Consider the following 26107-nt stretch of genomic DNA (forward strand, 5'->3'; position numbering starts at 1 on the left):
ATACATCTAAAATTACAGAAATAGTAAGTAATAGCAAGGAAATGCATTAGAGTATCTTTTGTTTTAGCTTGTGATTTTTCCCTATGTTAAGAGGAAGGTTTATTCCTGTTATTTTGTAACTTTAAAGTTTTGCTTGGAGAGGAATCCTCTGTGTTTGAAATCTTATTATCCTGTAAAATTATCTTCCAGTCTGATTTTACAGAGGTTTTTATTTCTTTTTTTTCTTTGTAATAAAAGTTCTGTTTTTAAGAATCTGATTGGGGTTTTTAGTGTCCTAAAAACCCAAGGGTCTGGTCTGTGCTCACCTTGTTTACTCTCAAGCCTCCCCAAGAAAGGGGGTGAAGGGATTTGGGGGGATATTTTGGGGAAACAGGAACTCCAAGTGGTCCTGTTTCCTAAATCTTTATCTAACTCACTTGGTGGTGGCAGCGATACCGTTCCAAGGACAAGGAAGAATTTGTGCCTTGGGGAAGTTTTTAACCCTAACCATGTAACCTATTAAAATTCTATCAGTTAAACGTTTAACGGGGGAACTAGGGTGTGCGGGGTGCTGCAGCACTCCCACGTTTTACACGGGGCCCCGCTGCCAGCTTCGCACTCAGGATCCCCACTGCCAGCCCCATGCCTTGGGCTCTGCTGCCGCCCAGCAACCCGGCATAGGCTATAACCGCTACGCTTATATACAGATAGCTCTGTAACAAAATCATCTGATGCCCAAACGCTTCAGCTGCAAGATAAGCAATAATAATTAATAAAGGCTATCTTACCAGTACTTTCCACTTTAAAATGCACTACAACTGCCATGTCTGCTGAACAGTCAGTGTCAACTTCAAATATTTATCCAATTAGCAACAGTCTTCTCCAAACTCACCTCAGAAGCGAAGCTCTTGTTGAAAATGGAAAAGTTGTTGATTTGTTCATCGCTCTCTGGAGCATCACATGAAACCCAACAATCCTGCCATAACTGCCAAACCTGCATGGATTGCCTTCTGGTTAAATCCACGCCATAATCACATGCGGTTTCTTTCGCCTGTTGTCCAGATTGCTGCTAAATCAAAGCTTCTGCAACTTGCATCGATGTTAGAAATAGAAGAACCTCCACGTGCCAGAGCTGGACTGAGACGTGCTGAACCGGATGAGCCAATAAAGCCAGCGCCGAAAAATATGCGTGAAACTGAGAAGAGTGCTATAATGATGCTTTTGGGTGAAGATTACACCAAGCCTTGGAAAACTCGCAAAGAGTTGCTTGTGCATTCCAGAATTGTCTGTGCCTGCAGAATGTGTGTTTTCCAACGCTGGCTTTACTGTTAATTGGCTGCGCACAAGACTGACACCAGAGCGTGTAAACATGTTAATGTTTCTTAACAAAAATCAGCAGTAGAGTTGAAATTCTAATTAGACTTTTTGTGTTTTTGGATGGCTCAGGGATATTTATGTAAAAAGTTAAAAAAAAAAAAAAAAGTGAGTTTTAATTTTACACATAAGACAGTTTGTTTTTGTTGTTCATAAAGGCACTTGACAAAGATAATATATGTGTGTGGTAGATTCAGTGTGATCCAGTGGCGCGGAGACATTTTTAGTAGTGGGGATGCTGAAAGCCAGCCCCCTCCTATTGTCCTTCCCACCTAGCTGGGGCTTGGAGCAGAGTCATTTCTCCAGGAGGGAGGACAGAGACAGAGGTAAGGGAGTGGAGGCTGGGGCCACCGCTAGGGGTGGGCAGGGGCCAGGAGCGCAGGGTTAGATGATTTATTGCAGTGATTTTTTACTCACATCCATAGTATTAACTGATTGCTATATATGGGGCGGGAAAACAAGGACATAGTGGGAGGACCATTTTCATGTTCCAAAAGAAGATTAACCAGAGATCACAAGATCAATTTCCGTTACAAGATAAAGACTCTGGTCACTTGTGCTTTTTAGTTTCTCTAAAAACCCTGCAAGATAAGATCCCATAAACTTCACCAGTAAGTAATATATCTGAATTGACTATGTCTATTTATCAGAACATATAAGGGATCCAGTAGGGCAGGCAACAGAGCCCCAGGCTGGGCAGCAGCCAGAAGGGATTCCGGGCCCGGGGCTGGCAGCTGGGATCCCGGGCCGGGGCAGCAGCCAAGCCCCAGGGCCAGCAGCCGGGATGCCAGGGGGCAGCAGAGTCCGAGGCATGGTAGCAACAGAGCCCTGGGCGCTGAGCAGCAGCTGGGATCCTGGACGCCTGGGGCCAGCAACAGAACTGAAATGGATAAGCATCAAGCTTGTCGGTTAACCGGTTAAACTTTTACATCCCTAGTTCCACCCACGAGGAGCCAAGTTACTCGGGCTGTTCAAGAGTGGATATCACTCCGGTGGCGATAGCAGAGTTGGGATACTAGATTAGATTTGTGACCCGCCTTGCAGTAAATGCTACTAGATTGAGTTCAGAGTAACAGCCGTGTTAGTCTGTATTCGCAAAAAGAAAAGGAGGACTTGTGGCACCTTAGAGACTAACCAATTTATTAGAGCATAAGCTTTCGTGAGCTACAGCTCACTTCCTCAGATGCATCTGAGGAAGTGAGTTGTAGCTCACGAAAGCTTATGCTCTAATAAATTGGTTAGTCTCTAAGGTGCCACAAGTCCTCCTTTTCTTTTTACTAGATTGAGTGATGACCAGCCCAGGTAAAGAATTAGACTTCAGAAGGAAACAATCGGGAGGTTCCACATTCAGATAATTTTGAATGAATCAGACATTTAAATGTGTAAGTATAAAGAATAATGGGCCATATTCTGCTGTCAATTACACTGGGAATAAATATAGAACAAGTCCATTGATAACAGAGGAGTTACTTCGGTTTAGTCCAGTGTAATTGACAGTTTGGCCCAATGTATCCAGTCATTCCACTGGCTCTCATTTTATATCTGACATTTTATATCTGAGAGTGAGAATGAGCCAACTGAAAAATGTTCAGCTCTGAATAGACACATAATGACTGGAAATAAGAGTTCTAGTGGAAAACTACTGACCCACAGACTGAAGTGAACAAGAGGACTATGAAGCCATTACCTTGGTAACAAAGATGCAGTGTTTGTAGTCTAAAATGAAGTTGGGTGGGTTTGGGGTTTGGTTTTATTGTAGTGAAGGGAAGTGTGTAGGCTTTGTTGTGTACTAAATCCAGCTCCCATAATTCCCTGCGGGAGTCACTTTTCAGTCTTGTTATATAGTATGTACCAGTGCTCATAGACCTTTGCCTAATGTCATGTCTTAAAGAACACACAGAGATTCACGACTGAATGCATGAACTGAATGCAACCTTATGTTTTATTTTAGAATTTTTATTTTGTTTTAATTGCAAAACATGATTATGGTTGATGATCTCATTCTAAAATTCAGTGGAATATAAAACAGCTGCAGCATTTATGGCCTGGACAAATTGGCCAGATTTGCAAAACTAGAAACTACTTTCCAACCTAGGATTCTGAATTACAGTTAATTTGCATAGAAAAAGACATGCATGCATGGAGTTAGAGGGTGAAAGAAAAGAGAGCCTTTCTCTTTGGTCAAGAATCTCTCTTATGAAATACAGGCTAGGAAAGTAGGAGGCAAATTTTGTACTTGCATGCCTGCGCATAAGTTCCAATGAGCTCAATGGCAGTTACATGGATATGCATGCACACAATTGAGGGCAAAAATTGGCGTGTCAGATTATAGAAAACCAGCTTTTCCACAACATACTTTAAAGCCTAACTGTGAGAAGTTTAATGTACCATAAAAACCTTCCTTCTTTCTAACAGAAAAGGACTCTCATCCTATTAGTAGGTGATTGGTGCAAACGTAAGTGAGCTTCAGACACTTAAGTTCACTAATTTACTAATGCAATCCCTGTTGTGACTTGTTGCTATTACAGTAAGGTTTATTGATTTTAAATTTCATTTTTTAAATAAACCACCATTTTAGTGGGCTTTATGCAATATATGCTTCCAGTCTGAAAACTTTGTTCCTTGTCAAATAGGAGGGAACAGGCTATGAACACCACTTATTTACTAAAAAAGAAAAGGAGTACTTGTGGCACCTTAGAGACTAACAAATTTATTTGAGCATAAGCTTTTGTGAGCTACAGCTCGTGCCACAAGTACTCCTTTTCTTTTTGCAGATACAGACTAACATGGCTGCTACTCTGATGAACACCACTGATTTACTGTTTTGAACATATTCATCAATTTTTTCTAACTCTTTCATTTTGATGTTCTATGGACTATTTTGGATCTCTCTCCCTGCCCTTATTCCCAGACTTCTAGCTGGCATTTAAGCCGGAATTTATCTTCCAGCAGTCAATTTTAACTCAGTCTTTTATAAAGTTTAACTTCTGAATATTGAGCATCTCCTGGGTTAGCTTTTTCACTAGAAAATTAGTTAAAAGCAGCTGAAAGGGCAACACACTTGAGGTAAGTGCTTTGTGGGAAGGGGCAGTGTCAAATGGTAACCTCTTTCACCTCCTCACCATAAGCTGCCTCAATGCTTGCAAATTACAAATCACAGTTTGCAGAAATAATATTTCACTAGTGCCATCCATGCCGCAAAGCTTCTTCCTGCAGGTGATTTGTGGGAAATCATCTATCTTTGCATATATGTCTTTGAAAATTTTGTAAATCTTTTCTTTCTGATTTTGCATGGTAAGGAAACAACCAAGAGTGGTTGAATATTGCTTACAGCTCCATGGCAACCAAACAGGAAGTGCCCCTTGTGAAAGCCACAAGTGGAGAGGGCCCTCAAATATCCTGTCAGTTTGGACTAAAAAAATGTTCTCTTGTTGGGATGGAAACCTGAAGGGCAGTTTGTGCTCTTCCTCCATTTCAGTTCTTTTGAGGATGGTAATTCCTGTTTAGCCACCAGGGAATTCAGTGCTGTTAAGGCCCTAAGGATACTAATGGAAATGACACTGCAACAAAATGTCTGTGGGGAGAAGTGGTCAATTTAACTCTTGAAGAATCAGCCTCTGCCTCAACCCTACCCCCTGTTTCCCAATAGATTTGACAGCAGATGTAACAAGGAGGCTAAACTTGCCAGAAATTTCCCATAATAGTTCAGTAACCCTAGCTGCTTCCTTGGTGCAGTCACTGATGTCATGTCAGACGCTTCCAGAATTGCTGGAATCTTTTCTGGCATTGACTTGATACCTTCCTTCAATTGCTGGTGCCCTAAATAAGTCACAGAATCCCACAAGAATGTGCACTTGTTCTTCTGCGGTCTCACCCTTACTTTCAGAACGCATTCCAGCATCTTCTTGGAGGCTTCCAGGTGTTCCTTGTCATTTTAGCTCCTGATGATGATGCCATCAAAGTAGATGGCTGTATAACCTTTGTTATCCTTTCAAATGCATTTATATGATTCTGAGAGGCTGTCTGGAATAAATAGACCTTTATGTCTGTGCTTAATTGTTGTAAATTTCCTCAAAGTTTGTCCAATTGTACTTACAACTATTCATAGTTCAGCTCCAGCTGGAATGGGAAACAAACATTAATCCAGGGGAAGTGACACTGTGCTAATTTGGAAATGGGACTAGAGCAGAGTGCATTAACAAACTTTTAATGCACATCAGCAGGGTCCGTACAGTTAATATCCGGTAAACTAGTGTGGGTTGATTCCCACCCCCGCTTGCCACAAACTAAATGTTTGTGTGGACACACCTCTAATGAAACTTGTTCACTGCCTGTTTGTAGTCTTCACAAAGTGTCACCTGCAAATTCTCTTTATACAAGGAAGCCTTCCGTTACCAATCTGTGAATTTCTGTTTCCCTCTTTGTCCACAAAGAAGACAGGACCAACATCTCCTTAAAAAAAATCCAAGGACTGCACCAGAATCCAGATGACTTTTGAAAAGGCTTTGGACCTTGAATGGTCCAAAATTTGTTCTTAAAATAGGCTCTAGGACTGACTTTGCTGTAGGTTGCTTGGTCTATCTGATAAACTAACTCTTTCAGATCATGTCTCACGTTTCTAACCATGCCCCGTAAAGAAATGCATCCTGATTATAATAGGATGTGTCTTTATCTATTTCAATTGAAGTGTTCCTTGTCAACTTGTTACATTATTTGTGGGTGAGAAGTCCATACAAATGAGCAGTTGACTGCTGAAATAAGTGTAGTAACTAAGTGGGCAACTTTGTTAAAATAAATTAGCTCAGCATTTCAGAAGAAGTGGGTGTCTTCAGGAGAGATTTAAATGAGGAGCAACATTGCTGGCTTTGTGGGGTAGCTCAGGAGAGGGTCATCTGTTCATGGTGGGAGGATGGATGAAAGTGTGCTGACAGTAATGGGAGAAGTGGGCAAATGGGAAAACAAGGCCAGCATTGTTAGAGCAGAAGGCCCGATGTAGTAAGAGATGAAGACAGATGAGTTTGGTAATTTCTGTTACACACGTGATTCAGAGAGAGCTGGAAATGCCTCAGTATGTAATGCTAGCAAGGGCTTGTTGCTACTTTTGAGGACTCAGTCTTCCACATCCAAAACCACATACCTTCCAACTATCCTGAGGTCATGCTCACATGGTTATTTTACTACAGCTCCTGGAGACGAAGGGTGGGGTTTTTTTTGTGTTTTGTTCCGTTTTTTCAAAAACGCTCAGCACTGCCCTAATTCTGCTCTCATTGAAGTTGATGATAGAACTCCCATTGATTTCTGTAGGAGCAGTTAGGCCAATGTTGAATGCATTGGAAAAGCCCACACAAAATGTGTGTACAGACATTTTGTAATATGGTTCAGTCAAGGTTTTCCAAGGAGTACAGCATATGCCTGACCTCAGAACAAACAAAGCCAAATTTGCTTCTCTGATCCAGAAAAGAACAGCTAAATACCACTGCTGTTTAACGTCTAAATAAGTCTTCATTTGACATCAAGACCCTTTTTTTACATTATCATTTGATTTGAATGGAAGCAGCTTTACAATTTTTTGTAGACTACTTCCAACTGCTGTGTAGACTAGTCTTTTGACAGTATCTTTCATAGAGATGTGATTTTAACTATTTCTGATTTGTCTTTTGATTTGAGATTAATGTGCAGGTATTCTATGATCTTGCTTAAGAAGAATTTAGCATGGCTATTCTAAAGACCTACTTGCTCCTCTGTACTGGTACCAATGCAGTATTCACTGTGGTTAGGACTCTTCATAGTTCTGATTAAACTATCAGAAAATAAGCAAACTGTACATACTTTGATATTTAAAATTTGTTTTCTGAAATACATTTTTTTAAAGTAAACTCCCAGGGAGCACTTTTCAAAATGACCTGTCCATTTGGATCACAGTATTACTTATGCAGGTTTTGGGGTGTTCAGTGAGTAATTGCAATGCTGCACTTGTTCCAAAACCTAGATTTATATAAAGAAAAGGAGGACTTGTGGCACCTTAGAGACTAACCAATTTATTTGAGCATAAGCTTTCGTGAGCTACAGCTCACTTCATCGGATGCATCCGATGCACCTGCATCCAATGAAGTGAGCTGTAGCTCACGAAAGCTTATGCTCAAATAAATTGGTTAGTCTCTAAGGTGCCACAAGTACTCCTTTTTCTTTTTGCGAATACAGACTAACACGGCTGTTACTCTGAAGCCTTGCTGTAGACGTTTACATTAAGCATCCTCTTCGCTTCAGAACTGCTGAAATGGAAAGCTGATGACACAGTTTTTAAAGGATTGGGCTTAAGCTGCCAGTTTTCTGTCCTCTTCAGATCAACATTAAGGATGTCTTCGACTACCTTGAGTGTTGCAGTCTACATCGTTAGTGCCAGGCTATCAGAATAAATGAACTTGCAGCATGTCGTTTATGGGAACATCATTTATAAAGGTATGGTGTTAGTAGTGATCCCTGTGGGAGGCCATTGTGCAGACTCAGCTTTTTGCTGACCTGACTTCTGAGATGAACACACAACGTTCTGTCTGAAAGCATTGATCTGTGAGTCAAAATGTCTGGTCGCACTGAAGTAGTGTGGATAGCTTCAGCAGTAGGCCCTTATGGCAGACAGTGTCATAAGTTGATGACAAGTCACTAGAAGCTGTGGTCGTTTTAAGCTTCTGCTGGAAACTAGCTTCAGAATGTGTAGTCAGTGCAAGCACTTGGTCACAGCAGCTTCACCCTGCCCTAAAACCTGCCTGTTCTGGGAGGATTGCAGTCTCCAGAATGGAGGTAAGCCTTGCCAGGATCACCTACTCCAATAATTTGTATGTTGTACAGAGGAGATATATAGAATGAAAGCTTTTTGGGTTCTCAGGCAGCTTTCCAGGTTTTAAAATGGCCATTACCTTTAATTCCAAGTTGTTGGGAGTTCGTTGGTGGTGATGACTTCTGTGACAAGTGCTGCCATCCATTTGTGTCCTCTCAGCCCAAAATATTTAAGGAAGTCCAGAAGGATGCCACAACTGCCAGCTGCTTCTCCTGTTTGGTAGCAAAGAGGGCAGCATCAATCTTGAGTCTTGTGAAGTACTGACAGAGATGATGAAGGGAAACTTTTTTTGCAGGATTCCTTAAGAGCTGTTTTCACCTCTCTTTTTGTCAGCTTACAGTCATCTTTGAATTTCTTAGCCAGAAGCTGGCGATGCTGTCAGCAGTGACTTTGTGGTGCTTAGAGAAAAGGAGTACTTGTGGCACCTTAGAGACTAACCAATTTATTTGAGCATGAGCTTTCGTGAGCTACAGCTCACTTCATCGGATGCATACTGTGGAAACTGCAGAAGTTTCCACAGTATGCATCCGATGAAGTGAGCTGTAGCTCACGAAACCTCATGCTCAAATAAATTGGTTAGTCTCTAAGGTGCCACAAGTACTCCTTTTCTTTTTGCGAATACAGACTAACACGGCTGTTACTCTGAAATTTGTGGTGCTTGTGTGTGTCATGGCGCTGCTCCACCTAGGTGCCACAGAAGGGCCCATGCAGAATGGCTTTAATGTCTGAAGTCTGTGGCCTCCACCATTTCCGTCCATCATTGTTGTCTTGTAGAGTGCAGTGATTGAAGGAGAGCAGTGGCTAAATCCAGGTCACCAGTAGCTTCATGATCCCTTAGGAATGTTTTGCTCTTTAGCCTCCAGCGGGGAATAAAGAGGCTCCTGTAACCATGGAGGAGCTTACGGAGTGATGGTGGCAACCTTCATGTGGTCCTCCATGTTAAGTACACTTTAACCGATGTGTCCAATGTAATGCCACCACTTTGGAGATGGAAGATCATTCATCGACCTCCTGGTCAAAATAGCAACTATTCCAAGAAAAAGGCTCTTTTCAGAGCATTAGGGGGCTTATTCCTTCACCCACTTCCTTCCCTGGTCCTTCTCGCATGAACAGAGAGCAACAATACCCAAAGTCCAAAGGTGCAAACAATTTGATGTTTATTGGGGTGAACTTCCAGCAAGCATGATTCCAGTTTCCTTCCTTAGTGTCCCCCTTCCCAGCTCTGACGCCACAGAGCCTTATCTGTGTCCCTGTTCCCATTTCCCCCCCTTAGCAAAACATGATTCTAATTCCCCACTCCCATTCCTTGTTCCCATTCCCCCCCCAACTTCCTGATTGACTGCAGACTATATAGTAAAACTTGAGTTCTGCTTAGCTATACCTTAACCAATCATTTTACTGAAATTTAACTAACCAATCCTAACATATTGTAACATGATTATTTAACCAATTATATCCCACCACCTTAATTAGTTTACACCCAGCAAAATTAATTATACAGCAGACAGAAACAATCACAGAACCAGACAGAGACCATGCAAATAAACAATAGCAAAGTGGGAACTATAATGACAAAACAATACAGAAGTGAGGATTTCACATCCCAGCTATTGATAAGTGAGTTCTTGCCAGACAGGATGCTATCAAACTGAGTTTCCTTTTATATTTTCTAGGCACTTCCCTTTCTCTGGAGGTGATAGGCATTATCAGGACAGGATTGTGTTCCTAACAGCCCAATAGCACCTTATTTCAATGCGACTAGTTTGGAATGTAAGGATGTGACCATTCGTTTCCCAGTTTATGTCTGCCTCTGCTGCTTAGCCAAAGATCTCAGCCTAAGAACAGGGCCTCAGACTGTCACAGTAAGAGAAGACCCTTATACCAGCAGACAGTGATTTTGATTCTTTCTTTTATGCCTCTATAACTAGCTAAGTGATCAGAATACACCTAAATTATTAGAGTATAGGCCTTTACAGACAGGCCTGAATATCTATATCCTAACACAGAGCCACACTAATCAAAGAATAGGCCCTTTGAATTGTCTGTGCCAACAATGTAGAGGGCCTATCTCATTCAAAGGCTGATGTCATTGCGAGGCTGCTGATGGACAATAACATCAACATCCTGGCGCCGCAAGAAACACATATTGCGGAATAAGACTCAGCACACCTCAAGACACCAGGAGGCATCTTTCCCTCCAAACAAAACTATCCAAAATGGCATGGCCACCTAAAAGACATAGCCAAAGCACTACCAATTCGACACTGGAACCTGAGATGGGCTGTTTTTTTACAGTGGTGGAGAGACCCAGCAATAGAATGCCACCAAAGCCTGAAAATGTTGACTGGTTCACGAGGCTTATTATTAAAGCTGCAAAGAAGAGCTATGGAATGATAAATTATTCTATAATAAACCAAATAGCAAAACAAACTTGGTCAGGGTACCCATCTGGACTGATGGACAGCTGTGTTCCCTCAATTCCCCAAGTTGGGGTGCCTTCTATGCTGCTTTGCTGTGAAAACAACCACTCCTGGTCTGCTCACACACACACAGCCTACAGCATGTAAATAACTCCTAGCTACACTGTACAAGTGCTATAGCCAGCCATGAATTACACTGCAGAGCAACACCAGCAAATTCTCCAGTCCCAGAATTCCCCCAGAAATGTCTTGTACCTCCCAGTGCCAGCCTGGACAATACAAGCTCAAAGTCTGTCATTTGTTAATAGAATATGATCTGCACAAATCTTGTTATCCCAAATGGAGCTTCCCAAAACACTTCAATCCAAACACATTGGTTTAGAGAAAACAACAAAGCAAAGTTATTAACTACAGAAAGATAGATTTTAAGTGACTATAAGTAGTGAGGCATATAAGTCAGAATTGGTTACAAGAAAATAAAAAGTAAAGCTAGGACTATTGATTAATCACAGTTAACTCACACGATTAACTAAAAAATATTAACCGTGATTTTAAAAAATTAATCACGATTAATTGCATTGTTAAACAATAGAATACCAAATGAAATGTTTTAAATATTTTTGGATGTTTTTCTACATTTTAAAATATATTGATTTCAATTACAACATAGAATAAAAACTGTACAGTGCTCACGTATTTTTATTACAAATATTTGCACTGTAAAAATGATAAACGAAATAGTATTTTTCAATTCACCTCATACAAGTACTGTAGTGCGATCTCTTTATCTTGAAAATGCAACTTACAAATGTAGAATTTTTTTATTAGATAACTGTATTCAAAACCAAAACAATGTAAAATTTTAGTGTCTACAAGTCCACTCAGTACTAATACTTGTTCAGCCAATCCCTAAGACAAACAAGTTTGTTTACATTTACGGGAGATACTGCTGCCCTCTTCTTATTTACAATGTCACCTGAAAGTGAATACAGGCATTGGTGTGGCACTTTTGTAGCTGGCATTGCAAGGTATTTACATGCCAGATATGCTAAACATTCATATGCCCTTTAATGCTTCAACCACCATCCCAGAGGACATGCTTCCATGCTGATAACACTCATTTAAAAAAATATGTTAATTAAATTTGTGACTGAACTTCTTGTGAGAGAATTGTATGTCTCCTGCTCTGTTTTACCCACATTCTGCCATATATTTCATGTTCTAGCAGTCTCGGATGACGACCCACCACATGTTGTTCATTTTAAGAACACTTTCACTGCAGATATGACCAATACAAAGAAGGTACCAATGTGAGATTTCTAAAGATAGCTACAGCACTCGACCCAAGGTTTAAGAATCTGAAGTGCCTTCCAAAATATGAGAGGGACAAGGTGTGGAACATGCTTTCAAAAGTCTTAAAAGAGCAACTCTCCAATGTGGAAACTACAAAACCCGAACCAGCAAAAAAGAAAATCAATTTTCTGCTGGTACCTTAGAAGAAGATAGATAGATAGATAATGTATATAAAGGAATATATATCTTCTTACTATATGTTCCATTCTGTGCATCCGATGAAGTGGGCTGTAGCCCACAAAAGCTTATGCTCAAATAAATTTGTTAGTCTCTAAGGTGCCACAAGTACTCCTGTTCTTTTTACAGGCAATTTAGACAGAGTGAAATTAACAGCATGTCTACTATAATTTTGTTTGCCCTCTGTGCTGTACCTATCTCTTCCCAACAGAGCTCACTTGCTGGCAGTGCACCAAGTATGTCTTTTAATTTCTCTTTCAGTTTTGTTGGTACTTTTGTTGGTACTACCTATTGTAAGGACTGTGGAGCTGGTTTTCAGGGTAACTAATCTGTTAAAGGAGCTTAACTTTAAAAGTTGAGGGACTGGAGGTCAGATGCTCCCCTGGCTTGTATTCTGTTCTTACATAGTCATATCTCTATTTTTCAATGAGATCACATTGTTGACTGAAGAGAACTTAAAAATCAGTACAATGTGACTAATAGCCTGAGACAAACTGTTCCTCTAATGCCTAAGCTTCATTTTTGCAATCCAAAGTAGAGAGGGCCTTCTTCAGTATTTTTGCACTACACTTTGCTGTGCCTGTTTGCAGTGCACTGGTCATATCGGAGAGGTGGCCTTCCACTTTAGGGGCCAGCCAGCCCTGTTCTGATCTGGCCCTGTTGGGAAGAGATCAGGAGATCCCTATAAAGGGCTGAAAGGGCTCCAGTGGAGGAGAGCTGCAGGAGAGAGGTTGGCTCCTGTGACTGACCCTGGAGCAGAGAGAAGGGGACAGTATGAAAGGCCTCTGTTCATTGGGGATGGCTTTGTTTTGTGAGACTTAGGGTATTTTTTGTTTGATTTTAATAAATTGTCCTGAGGGAAGGGCCTACGGTTGCCCACCCTCCAGGATTATCCTGGAGTCTCCAGGAATTAAAGATTAATCTTTAATTAAAGATAATGTCATGTGATGAAGCTTCCAGGAATTTGTCCAACCAAAGTTGGCAACCCTAGAAGGACCTGAAAGAGAGTTGGGCATGGTATTAGTCCTTCCTGGGCTGTGGGAGGCTGGCCAGCAGCCCGACATCACTATTCGTAATTCTCCTTAGCTGTATCATGGTCTTTGGCTCTTTAAGAGTACATATGGATCTTGCCTGAGGAGCCATCTAGGAAGTAAATCACCAATGAATCCTCCTGGCAGCAGCTGTGCTTGTGAGCTCTCTTTTGACCATGCACCCCAGCGTCCAACCGTAACCTCCCACTACAACTCCGTAGGAAGCTCTCAAGATGTCCACAGAGCGACAGGGCTTCTGGGAATGGACCAGGACCAAGGTTAATCTCCTTCCCTCTGTGTATACAGCAAGCATAATTTCACAGCCCTCTTTCCTTATCCTGTGGGAAGGATGCCCTTGGCTTTAACACTCTGTCCCTTCATTCTTTGCCATCAGCAACCCATGCCATCTCCTCTTTACCCCGTCCTCTTGTCTGCTTTCCCCTCTTGTATCACAAACAGAATGTGCTTATGCTCCTATGTATAAAAGTTTCCCTTGCTGTCTCTTTTCCCAAACTACACACAAACAAAAATAATCAAAGATGGCTGTAATCCCACTTAATATTTTGGGAGCATTTTGTTGAGAAGTTTGTTTTCATGCTTGCATGTGATTTTTATATGAAAAATATCCATCCCTCTGACATCCTGTGAAATGTTGTGGGTGTAAAATCAGCTGGAACAGAAACACTTATATAAAACTTCAAAAAAAAATCCTTAGTTTTGTACCACTAAAGGTATTTTATTTCAGGATACAGGTCACTAAATTTGAAAAGGAAATTCAGTGCTGGATTAGACCAAGGCACTGTAGTTTTGGCTGTAAGATTTGTTATAAGCAATGAACTCACAAAAAAACACAGTCTGTGGGTATCAATCCGTGCTAATTCATTTCTGCATAAAGTTTTCAAACTATAATATTCTATGGAGTATTTTGGGGAAGGGTGGCGGTTATTTTACACGTAATGTTAATCATTGTCCTTATACTTATGTTCTCAAACAAAAAATGGAAAATTAAAATGAAATTAAATTTACAAACTAAAATTAAAAAGAAAAGGAGGACTTGTGGCATCTTAGAGACTAACAAATTTATTTGAGCATAAGCTTTCGTGAGCTACAGCTCACTTCATTGAATGCATTCAGGTTCATTAAGGGGGAAAAAAATTGATCTTGGTCCACTCAGCTAGTTTCGTTCACATCTCTTGAGCATGAAATGTGAATAGATTTACTGGTGCATTTTGGCAGCAGTTCCTTGACCCACATCAGCAGTGGCTGAATAACAGAGTGAATGTAGTGTATATGAATTAAAGACTTCTTTTTTCCATCCCCCCCTCTTCATTTTCCTTGACTTCGGCAAATGATTTTTTTTTTCTTCATACCAAACAATGTGACTTCTGCGGAAAAATTGGAGTTTTGTCAAAGGCCTTGCTGGAACCAAGGGTTCCAGGCATTTTTCCCCCCATGAGAACAAACTTTGCTTTCTTACTCTGTGTTGATCTTGACCAATACAATATTCAAATTGACCTTGCAGTTGTATTTGTCATGATTTGCTTCAATTAAAAATACATAAATCCTGGCCTTGTTTTTTCATATCACTCATATTGGAATGGGTTAACACAGTTACAGGCATAATTACCAGCGTTGACAGATTCTAAGGGCTAGTCTACACTAGATGGGCTTCAGCAGTGCAGCTGCACCACTGTGGCGTGTATGGTGAAGATGCTCTAAGATGATGGGAGAGAGCTCTCCTGTCGACTTAATTACTCCACCTCCGTGAGTGGTAGTAGCTATGTCAGCGGGAGAAGCTCTGCTGCCAACACAGTGCTATCTATACCAGTCTTCGGTCGGTGCAAGTTACATTGCTCAGGGGTGTGGATTGTTCACACCCCTGAGTGATGTAAATTATACCAAAGTAAGTGGTAGTGTAGACAAGCCCTAAGACCCTTCATGGGGATGTAAAGCTCTTCTGTTGAGTATCCTGATGTTAGATGTTTGAACCTTGTATGGTGATGTGGGGCTATTTTTGCCGAGACACTGAAGTTAGATCAAATCTATCCAATGAGCTCCAAGCAAGGAGTTCTATATAGAAACACTGGGAATGTCTTTCTGAGGCAGAAGGAGCTAGGGATAGAAATGATGTTCTTTAGGGAAAATGCTAGGAAGATCCAGATTTGGGGAGAAAGTATAGGGTGATGTCTGGGGGGGAAGGGGGAAATGTTGTCTTTAACTTGATGATAATACAAGCAAACTACAAGAAGGAGGTAAATGTGTGATATATACAGTGTGTATATAATCTGTGTGAAGTAGAATAGGAATCCCACCTGCTCACAGTGCGGAGCAGAATTTCATTATAGGTCTCTTGAGGGGAGGGCGGTTAAAGACTTACGGACATTACACCAACAGTCTTGTGGGTCCAGAGTAGGCTGATTAGCTATTGTCTGCTGTTTCGCATTGATTTGTGCGTGCTCTAACCAAATGCTTTTTTTCCAACCATTTGAAGGCTTAAGGCACTCTTTGGGGAAAATGAAGCTCTTCCTTCCCAGTTACTTGACCGAGCTGTATACATCTTCAGTGGGCTCCAGCGAGTCCTGGGATGAATGCATCCTGCCCTTTGAGAAACACTGCTAGAACCCCAGGATTGTAGCAGTCCAAGCCATAGGCACCGGCTTCCTCATTTCCCCCCTGGGGTGCTCAACCCCCAAGTCCCACACCTACTCCACTCCTTCACCCACTTAAGATGCCCCACCCCGCCTCTTCCTGCCCCTCTCCACTCCTGCCCTGCCTCTTCCAGCCCTGTTCCGCCCCCTCCCCCCAGCACCTTCTGCATGCTGCTGAAAAGCTGATCTTGGTGGGTGGGAGGCTCTGGGTGGGAGGGAGAGGAGCTGGTCCATGGGACTGCCAGTCCCACTATTTTTTCTCCATGGGTGCTCCAGCCCTTGAGCTGAAACCTTGCTGAAGCTGGTGGTTGTAATAGGTGTCCTTCATTCAGGATAAATGTAAAAAGCTGTTAACCATGTTTGTGGTAGATATCTGAGACATTTGGAGCTGGAAAGGCCAGTTAAGAATCTGAGCTATATGGAGGGAGGGGTTTCACTAGGGAGCACTGAATGCAAACACAGACGGCTGGATATTGTTTGAAGGAACTGTGCGTGTGAGTGAGAGAAAGAGAAAAGTAGAAATACCACACAAGCACACACAGAAGGTAGCATGCAAGCCAGTCCTAGAAACAGACGGACAGTGCTTGTAGCATGAGTCTGAGAAAAAGATGAGCGAGAGCCCCTTTGGGTAGAGTGCTGGCTAGAAAGAGGTTTTGACCTGTGAGCAAAGGCACCATCTCCTGTTGTTTGATTTCTACTGTGTTGAGAGAAACAGGACTTATATACGGGTTTCAGAGTAGCAGCCGTGTTGGTCTGTATCCGCAAAAAGAAAAGGAGTACTTTTGGCACCTTAGAGACTAACAAATTTATTTATGTACATTCTTTTAAATTAACAGGATTGAATCAAAGAAATACCTGACTCCATCCTCCATTTCTCCTCCAATGCAAACAACACACAAGACCCCAAATATTAGGTAACCGGGGTAAAACAAGTGTAACTGATTGGGATGTGGACAGTTGTAGCAGGTAGGTGCTCAGCGCAGAAGCGCTGCATTAAGGTAGGCAACGGTACTGATCATTAAAAGTCTGAAGTGCCGACACTGCTATTAGTGATTGAGGAGCTAGGTCTTTTCCATCTCTAATTTACATGTATCCATAAAATATACAGGTTGATAAAAAACAGAAGTTATGAAAAACAGTTGATGATCAGACTTTTTTGTTCTGAGAATTTTATTTCCTGTTTTGTTTACTTTTAAGCTGTTTTTTGTAGTCTGTTTATTTGATAGTTGACTGTTGCTTGGGGCAAAATGCATTCCTTGTTACTGGAGAACTCAGTTTGGTTTTTCAAAGTTATCCTTAGTCAGCCTGTGATGGTATTCCAGCTTCCTTTCAGCAGTGTTTGTGTTGAACATATTTTCACTAGTATGTCGACTGGGCTCCTTTTTAAACAAATATTTTCACACTGTTGTGGAGAGAGAATCAAAATGCACTTATTAACCTGTCTTTATTTTTTCCATCATAGGGCCGTGATTTATCAATTCCCATTGAGCTGCTCATTAACACTAGAAGGATTCCTTATTTGTGGCTGCCTACCCTCTTTCCCTATGCATTCAGTGTAGGAATGCATGTACTATTTGATTGGCAGACAAAGTACAGATGTTGGGTCTTTAGTCTGTCATCTGCCCTGGGATTTCAGCTATTCTATTAGGAGTAATGTCTTTTGCCATGATCTGCTTTGTAGCTTTCCAGTCACAGAAAGAGCAACCCAAGTGCATGGTAACAGTATTTGTCTCTTAACTAGTTAGCACAACACTTTGAAATGTAAAGTGCTGTATGTCTGAGTTTCAGGGTAACTGCACCTCTGGTTCCCTTCCATAGTCCCTCAAGGGCACCCACTTAAGATGTCCAGCTTCCAGCCATCATCTCTTGGGTAGACACCCACGTTTCTTTCTCTTCTGATGGGGTTTTAAGGCTGCACAGCTCCCTGCCTTATATTGTGATATCCCCAGCAAGCCAGTCTGTCTAAAGGCCAGCACCTGTGCTTTGCTTTCTCTCTCCAAGGGCTATGAACAGAGTACTGCCAGCAGTTATGAGTTATCACACAGATCTTACTAAGCAAGCACATTTATTCTTAAGGTAAAAGCATTACAGACAAAAAAATCCCCAAACCAATACAGTTTTAAATCAATCCATGCCCAGAACCACCCACTAGTCTTTTGGGCCCTAGTAAGCCCAAGTCTTTCCAACCCTTCCGCCCGGGTGGGGCCTCCCTTGGATAGAAGATCCTGTCCTTTGCTAGTTCAGAAAGAAGACCCTATGTGACCTCAAGCTCATCATTTTACACCAAAATCCCTTTCTTTGTGTCCTAGTCTCTGGAAAACCCAGTATGAATCTCTCCAGGGGCTGGTACCTTCCTAGAGTTGTTTAGTTTCAGTGACTTGCCTTATCACACCTCTGTTTCTTAGTTCCTTGGAGGAACTGTGACCATCCTCTCCCCATGGAGTAGAGCACAATCAGACATAAACAATTCATACATTTAATACATTGGCTCCCAAAGACGCCAAGGCTGCAATATCTGTCATACTATATAAGTGCTAAGTAGTAGTATTATAAGAGAAGAGTTTCTTATCACGAACGCATGTAGGAACTAGTCAGAACTTGGCCATTGTGATGCATACTGAATAGTAAAATGATTAGCTGTTGAAAGCAGTCTCCACCACTGTCTTTATCTGCATGGGGCACCATGACTTCACCCTTTTGGATTTTCATATTTTTGGTGTGTTTAAAGATGTCTCTGGCAGCTGTCACCCTGGTAAGTTGTTGGGTCTGTGCAGTTTACTAACGCTGCCCTCTTTTCCTGCAGTCGACATGTGTGTTCCAGACATGGTGGAGGCCAATAAGAGCACTGTTCTTTTTGTTTCTTGCTAATAATGGAGGATGACTGCGCTCATCTCCGCAGTGGGACACAACAAATGCCTGATTTGCCACCACCCTTCTCAAACCCTGAAGCACCCAGTCTCCTACTTAAGAATCCACCTAAGAGCCCCCATCGCACGGCAAGGTCCTGCTGCCAGTCCTCTCTCTTACTTGTCTAACTCTCGCACAGTCTCCTTGACAAGTGAGCCTACCAAACTCTCTTGTGACTATCAGCCCCCCGGCATGCACACTGGTCTGAGTGCCTGCCCTCCCAGTTGCACCAGCCAGCGATGCCAGCCCTCCTTGCTCCCACCTTCCAAATTTCCCCCTCCTGATGTGCCCAAAAGAACATGCCATTTCCAGGACTCATGCACCAGATCCTAGGCAGCATTTTGAGGATTCAAGTGACGTACCCCAGACAGCATTTGTAATGTTTAGTCTTACAACTTCCTTATTTGTATGTGTCCCTCTTGTTATTCGCAAGTGTTTGTTTTCTTTGTGCAGTTCTCGCATGCCTCTCACTTGGTGGAAATTTAGGAGAGAGAGGCCAGAGTGATGGGAGCCAAAATGTCGTCTCTTCACTTTTTTGAAGATTGGTGCCATATTTTCTTTTTTCTCCCCCCACCTCCCTCCCCAACCTTTTGGTACTTCCCCAGGTCAATGTCTCTCTCCAAATATAGGTTAGGGTCGAGTACAACACTGGTGCAGTACATTAATTAGCAAATCACTTTAGCAGCAGAGCTTCATGTATATTCCCTAGTCTACCTTACATTTGTTTCAGCCAGTTTGGAGTCATGGGTTTCATTTCGCAACCACTACCCCAATCATTTAACTGACCTATTTTCTGCCTAGGCTTCCTTTTCACTTGACAAGCCCTCCTGATTCCCATTAATCTTTTTCACTGAACTCAGTCTGCATTTTGCACTCCCTTTGTTTTTCCTAGCATGCCTTCACAGACTGTTCTTTAGTTGCTTTCTTCCATCTCACCCATCTCTGGTGAACATGTATTTTTAGCCTTTCATTTTAATGAAAATGAACGTTTAATGTGAACAAAGGACAAGGGAAGGAAACTCCAGAAAAGTGAAGCAGAGAAGGGGCTATAGGAGAATCCTCCAAAGAAACATCCGCCTCCTGTTTTCCCAGCTAGGATGAGAAAAGCATACAGATCCCTACTGCTATTGGGGGGTCCCCAAAATCCATTTGGGTGATCTGCTTCAAATTTTTCCAAGCTCTTTCTCATCTGCTATGAGCCTGCGTGTGACAATTCACAAGCCGAAAGAAGTTTTTAACACTACTAAAAGGGGTTAAAACATATGGATTAGATTGGAATGGGTCTTTCAGCCTTACCATTAGAATGACTCCATTGTGGGAAACTTAACATGTCAGAGGGCGCAGTACTTTTCCTAGCTTCAGAGGGCAGGGACGAAACAATGCCATGATGTTTGGTGCCTTGCTATATGGCATCTGTTCTCCGGCCTGTGCTGCTCGGTCACGGACCCCAAAGGGATTTCTGCATCACTGATTCTATCCTTGTGATGTTCCTCAAGAGCCCTTTGCATCTAGGTCAGGAATTCAATAGGTAAAGGAGAAGCTTCTTACTGTATGCGCTAACATCCTTGTTAAAAATACAAATGAGGATCTCCAATCCCTTTATCGGGGATGAGCATCGTACATTCCTCCCACATTCTACAGTTCATCCTGATGCCTCTCTCCTCTTGTGCAGTGAGACAGCTGGTGGAACTGCACAGTGATAAGGAATGCAGCCTTTTTATGTCCCTTCCAGGTCACAGCACCTTATCTCTGACTTGGCAGAGATGCTGGAGCCAGCGAGATCACATGTGTATAAAGAAGCAATAACGGCTTTATGTTCTCTAGGCCAGTTCTTCTGTTTGGCTGCTGTTCATCTTGAGTGACTTATTTTAGCAGAAAATTACTGGTTCTGGCTTTATGAACCCAAGTCGGCTCCTGGAATCAGTTGTTGAGGTGCCTTCAGGATGACACCCATTTGTCCCCCCAGTACTGTCTACCGACACATCCAGACTCCACAAGCCCCAGTGTCCAGGTGCCCAGCTTCAGAAATCCAGTTCTCCACCATGGCTAGACTGGGCAGAGGCTTTTGGTTGGAGGCGATCCATTGGTTTTGGTTTTTGTTATCCTTTTGATTTTCTTTATATTGCCTTCTTTGACTTGTTCCTGCCTGCTGATCTATCTGACAGCCTAGTCTGATCTTCCAAGGAGCAGTAAAGGGTATTGCCTAACCAGGTCTGAGAGGGTTATATCACTAGAATAGTTTCTTTTTCACTTCTGTCTGTTTTGTTTGTAAGCTCTTGCTTAGAGTGGTTTCTGCTCTGATAGGTTTGAACACAGGAAGTGTACAATGTTACCTCTTCTCATTTGGAAATGTTCATCTTTTCTGACTGTGGCCTTTGTACTTCTTTGTGATTTACTTTTTGGCGGAAATACAAAATGCAGCTTCACGGGATGTATAAATACAGGCAGTCGAGATAAACTGCATTGGCAGAGTAACTTATCTACACCGAGGATTTAACTAGCTCTCAGGAAGAGTATCGTTGATTCTAGCAGTCATAGTTGCTGTAAAAGTACTGAGCGACTAACCTCAAAAAAGCTGAAAGTGGAATGTGTAAGCCACAAAATGAAAAGAGAAACAGAACAAGGTGGGTAGATGTATAATCTACTTCCTTCTACAGAAACAAATTAACCTTGGACTCCATGCCAGTGCCACTAAAACAAATACCCCTGACAAAAAGAATAAACTTGCCAAACAAATGCTTGCATTATCCACTGATCAATACAACTCTTTTCTTTCAAATCCCATTTTGATGCCAGTCAGTCCAGAACACCCTCACAAAGTAGTGGTTCTAATGTACTTTGTGTTTATAGATGACATCAAGGAGACTCACTGCTCTTGGCAGTAGCAGGCTGGAAAATCTCTGAAGGAGGTACGATACTGATGAATGAACAGAAGTTAGTGCCTTTAGCACACTGTAAAATACTACCAGAGGGGATTGGTCGTGCTACTGTAGATAGGGTTGAAAAAAGTTGCACTTTTAACTCCTGGATTTCATACAGGGATAAAAAGTCAAACTCAGGCTGACAAATGTTTGAGCCCTGCTTAAAGATGAAAATTTTCTGGAACGTTTGAGCAAAATCCCTTCAGCTCTTTAGTTTGCTGAGGATGGGAAAGAAAAGCCACTATTCACTTTAAAAAACAACAAACAAACAAACCCTCAACCAACCAAAAACCAACAACCAAAGCCCACATATGTACCCTTGCCACATTTTTTAGGCAAGGCTAAAGCAAAGAGAACTGAAGTTTGGAATCAAGCTTGAATGCTGTCCTCACTGAGGACTTGTGCCTTTGTTAGTTGTAGGAGAAAAAACAACAGATATTATTGCCTACAAATTACATCTTGAGTGCACACACTGAAAAACAACATTCCTTAGGTCTAGAATTTCATCAGTTGCTGTTAAACTTGCCAGATGCCTTGGATAACTAAATAAAATTACCTATTTGTTTTATTCCTTGGGCTCTCATTACATTAAATCTAGGGAATACTCCAAATACTGATGTACCTGGGAGCATGACAATGGGGGCAGGCAGGGGCACGGGAGGGTCACAGAGCTTCTCTGCCCCTTCCCCCACCCCCCTAAATAATCAGCAAGGACACAGAACTTCTCTGGCCCCAGGGCCACGGAAGGGTCACAGAGCTCCTCGGGACCGGAGAAGTGCTCTCTCTCCCTGCCACAGCCCCAGGGTCAGAGGAGTTCTGTGGCTCCACCGCAGCCCTGGGACTGGAGGAGCTATCCACCTCCTCTCTTTTGCTGTAATGAACTCTTGGCAATAATGGCCAAATGGCTTGGATCCTCAGGGGTTCGTTATAGCAAGGGTGTACTGGATTTCCTCATAACATCGTGTGTTTAAATGCCTCTCTAAAAGCGGTCAAATTTAAATTCCTGCAGATGCCCCCTGAACGTACCTTTATTTATTTATTCAAGGCAACCCTGACAAGTTTTAACAGTGACTGCAGAACAGACTTGCACACACAACCACAGTAGTGGATTTAGACTAAATAGGATCATAGGATATCAGGGTTGGGAGGGACCTCAGGAGGTCATCTAGTCCAACCCCCTGCTCAAAGCAGGACCCATCCCCAACTAAATCATTCCAGCCAGGGCTTTGTCAAGCCTGACCTTAAAAATATCTAAGGAAGGAGATTTCACCACCTCCCTAGGTAACGCATTCCAGTGTTTCACCACCCTCCTAGTGAAAAAGTTTTTCCTAATATCCAACCTAAACCTCCCCCACTGCAACTTGAGACCATTACTCCTTGTTCTGTCATCAGCTACCACTGTGAACAGTCTAGATCCATCCTCTTTGGAACCTCCTTTCAACTACCTGAAAGCAGCTATCAAATCCCCCCTCTTTCTTCTCTTCCGCAGACTGAACAATCCCAGTTCCTTCAGCCTCTCCTCATAAGTCATGTGTTCCAGTCCCCTAATCATTTTTGTTGCCCTCCGCTGGACTCTTTCCAATTTTTCCACATCCTTCTTGTAGTGTGGGGCCCAAAACTGGACACAGTACTCAAGATGAGGCCTCACCAATGTCGAATAGAGGGGAACGATCACGTCCCTCAACCTACTGGCAATGCCCCTACATATACATCCCAAAATGCCATTGGCCTTCTTGGCAACAAGGGCATGCTGTTGACTCATATCCAGCTTCTCATCCACTGTAACCCCTAGGTCCTTTTCTGCAGAACTACTGTCGAGCCATTCGGTCCCTAGTCTGTAGCGGGGCATTGGATTCTTCTGTCCTAAGTGCAGGACTCTGCACTTGTCCTTGTTGAACCTCATCAGATTTCTTTTGGCCCAATGCTCTAATTTGTTGAGGTCCCTCTGTATCTTATCCCTACCCTCCAGCGTATCTACCTCTCCTCCCAGTTTAGTGTCATCTGCAAACTTGTTGAGGGTGCAATCCACACCATCCTCCAGATCATTAATGAAGATATTGAACAAAACTGGCCCGAGGACCGAACCTTGGGGCACTCCACTTGATACCGGCTGCCAACTAGACATGGCACCATTGATCACTATCCGTTAGGCCCGACAATCTAGCCAACTTTCTATCCACCTTATAGTCCATTCATCCAGCCCATACTTCTTTAACTTGCTGGCAAGAATACTGTGGGAGACCGTGTCAAAAGCTTTGCTAAAGTCAAGAAACAACACGTCCACCGCTTTCCCCTCATCCACAGAGCCAGTTATCCCATCATAGAAGGCAATTAGATTAGTCAGGCATGACTTGCCCTTGGTGAATCCATGCTGACTGTTCCTGATCACTTCCCTCTCCTCTAAGTGCTTCAGAATTAATTCCTTGAGGACCTGCTCCATGATTTTTCCAGGGACTGAAGTGAGGCTGACTGGCCTGTAGTTCACCAGATCCTCCTCCTTCCCTTTTTTAAAGATGGGCACTACATTAGCCTTTTTCCAGTCGTCCGGGACTTCCCGGGATTGCCATGAGTTTTCAAAGATAATGGCCAATGGCTCTGCAATCACATCCGCCAACTCCTTCAGCACTCTCGTATGCAGCGCATCCGGCCCCATGGACTTGTGCTCGTCCAGCTTTTCTAATTGGTCCCGAACCACTTCTTTCTCCACAGAGGGCTGGTCACCTCCTCCCCGTGCTGTGCTGCCCAGTGCAGTAGTCTGGGAGCTGACCTCGTTCGTGAAGACAGAGGCAAAAAAAGCATTGAGTACATTAGCTTTTTCCACATCCTCTGTCATTAGGTTGCCTCCCTCATTCAGTAAGGGGCCCACACTTTCCTTGACTTTCTTCTTGTTGCTAACATACCTGAAGAAACCCTTCTTGTTACTCTTAACATCTCTTGCTAGCTGCAACTCCAGGTGTGATTTGGGCTTCCTGATTTCACTCCTGCATGCCCGAGCAATATTTTTATACTCTTCCCTGGTCATTTGTCCAATCTTCCGCTTCTTGTAAGCTTCTTTTTTGTGTTTAAGATCAGCAAGGATTTCACTGTTAAGCCAAGCTGGTCGCCTGCCATATTTACTATTCTTTCTACACATCGGGATGGTTTGTCCCTGTAACCCCAATAAGGATTCTTTAAAATACAGCCAGATCTCCTGGACTCCTTTCCCCCTCATGTTATTCTCCCAGGGGATCCTGCCCATCAGTTCTCTGGGGGAGTCAGTCTGCTTTTCTGAAGTCCAGGGTCTGTATTCTGGTGCTCTCCTTTCTTCCCTGTGTCAGGATCCTGAACTCGACCACCTCATGGTCACTGCCTCCCAGGTTCCCATCCACTTTAGCTTCCCCTACTAATTCTTCCTGGTTTGTGAGCAGTAGGTCAAGAAGAGCTCTGCCCCTATTTGGTTCCTCCAGCACTTGCACCAGGAAATTGTCCCCTACACTTTCCAAAAACTTCCTGGATTGTCTGTGCACCGCTGCATTGCTCTCCCAGCAGATATCAGGGTGATTTGAAGTCTCCCATGAGAACCAGGGCTTGCGATCTAGTAACTTCTGTGAGTTGCCGGAAGCAAGCCTCGTCCACCTCATCCCCCTGGTCCGGTGGTCTATAGCAGACTCCCACCATGACATCACCCTTGTTGCTCACACTTCTAAACTTAATCCAGAAACACTCAGGTTTTTCTGCAGTTTCATACTTGAGCTCTGAGCAGTCATACTGCTCCCTTACATACAGTGCAACTCCCCCGCCTTTTCTGCCCTGCCTGTCCTTCCTGAACAGTTTATATCCATCCATGACAGTACTACAGTCATGTGAGTTATTCCACTAGGCTGGCGTCCAATCCAAACAAGACTCCCTCCCCACTTGCAAAAGTGTTTATGGCCTCCCAGCTCTACTAGTGCTACCTCCTGGTCCCCAATCCCCATGTCACACTGTGGTGGTGCTTCCCTCAGAACCACACTTTGTGGGTTGATGAGCCCCTTCACATCAGGGCAAGATTCATGGATCCTGCCTTTGCATGTACAGTGAATCTCTGTGTAAGTGTGCACTCAAGCCACAAAATGTACAAGCGTTGCTGGTTTTGAGAGAGGAACTTGTGAACTGTGCAATGTAGAAACCTACAGGGTAATGGGAAGCTTCTCTGATTGCTCCCAGATTTTCTTTGCCCTCTTAAAACTAGGAAATTAAATGCAAAACCTACCATTTATGAAATATTAAATTTGCTAGATCAGGCACTAAAAGTCAGGACATTTTAAAACTAAGATTGCATTGGAAAGTGTTCATGCCAAGGTGAAATGCATCTATCTGCTTAATTTCTCTCATCTATTAAGTTGAACCCTTAAATAACTGAAATTAGATTCTTTATTACAGGAGTTGAGAAAAGAGTGGAAATAGTATGTGAATAGTTTGAGAGTAAATTTTAACATAGTTG

At 42.7% G+C, this 26107-nt stretch overlaps 1 protein-coding gene across 6 annotated transcripts in view; it reads left to right on the plus strand.

The window, feature by feature from the left end:
- Positions 1 to 26107, plus strand: part of TPPP (tubulin polymerization promoting protein) — a 107877-nt gene that overhangs the window by 48207 nt on the left and 33563 nt on the right. For 4 of the 6 annotated variants that reach the window (XM_073332593.1, XM_073332591.1, XM_073332590.1 and 1 more), the window contains one exon: positions 16654 to 16731. The exons of the other annotated variants lie outside the window; for them this stretch is intronic. In XM_073332593.1, coding sequence (XP_073188694.1) covers positions 16654 to 16731 — 78 coding nt within the window. The remainder of the gene's footprint in view (positions 1 to 16653; positions 16732 to 26107) is intronic. 6 annotated transcript variants of the gene reach the window in all.

The sequence above is a fragment of the Lepidochelys kempii genome, chromosome 2, assembly GCF_965140265.1.
Source record: "Lepidochelys kempii isolate rLepKem1 chromosome 2, rLepKem1.hap2, whole genome shotgun sequence".
NCBI lineage: Eukaryota > Metazoa > Chordata > Testudines > Cheloniidae > Lepidochelys > Lepidochelys kempii.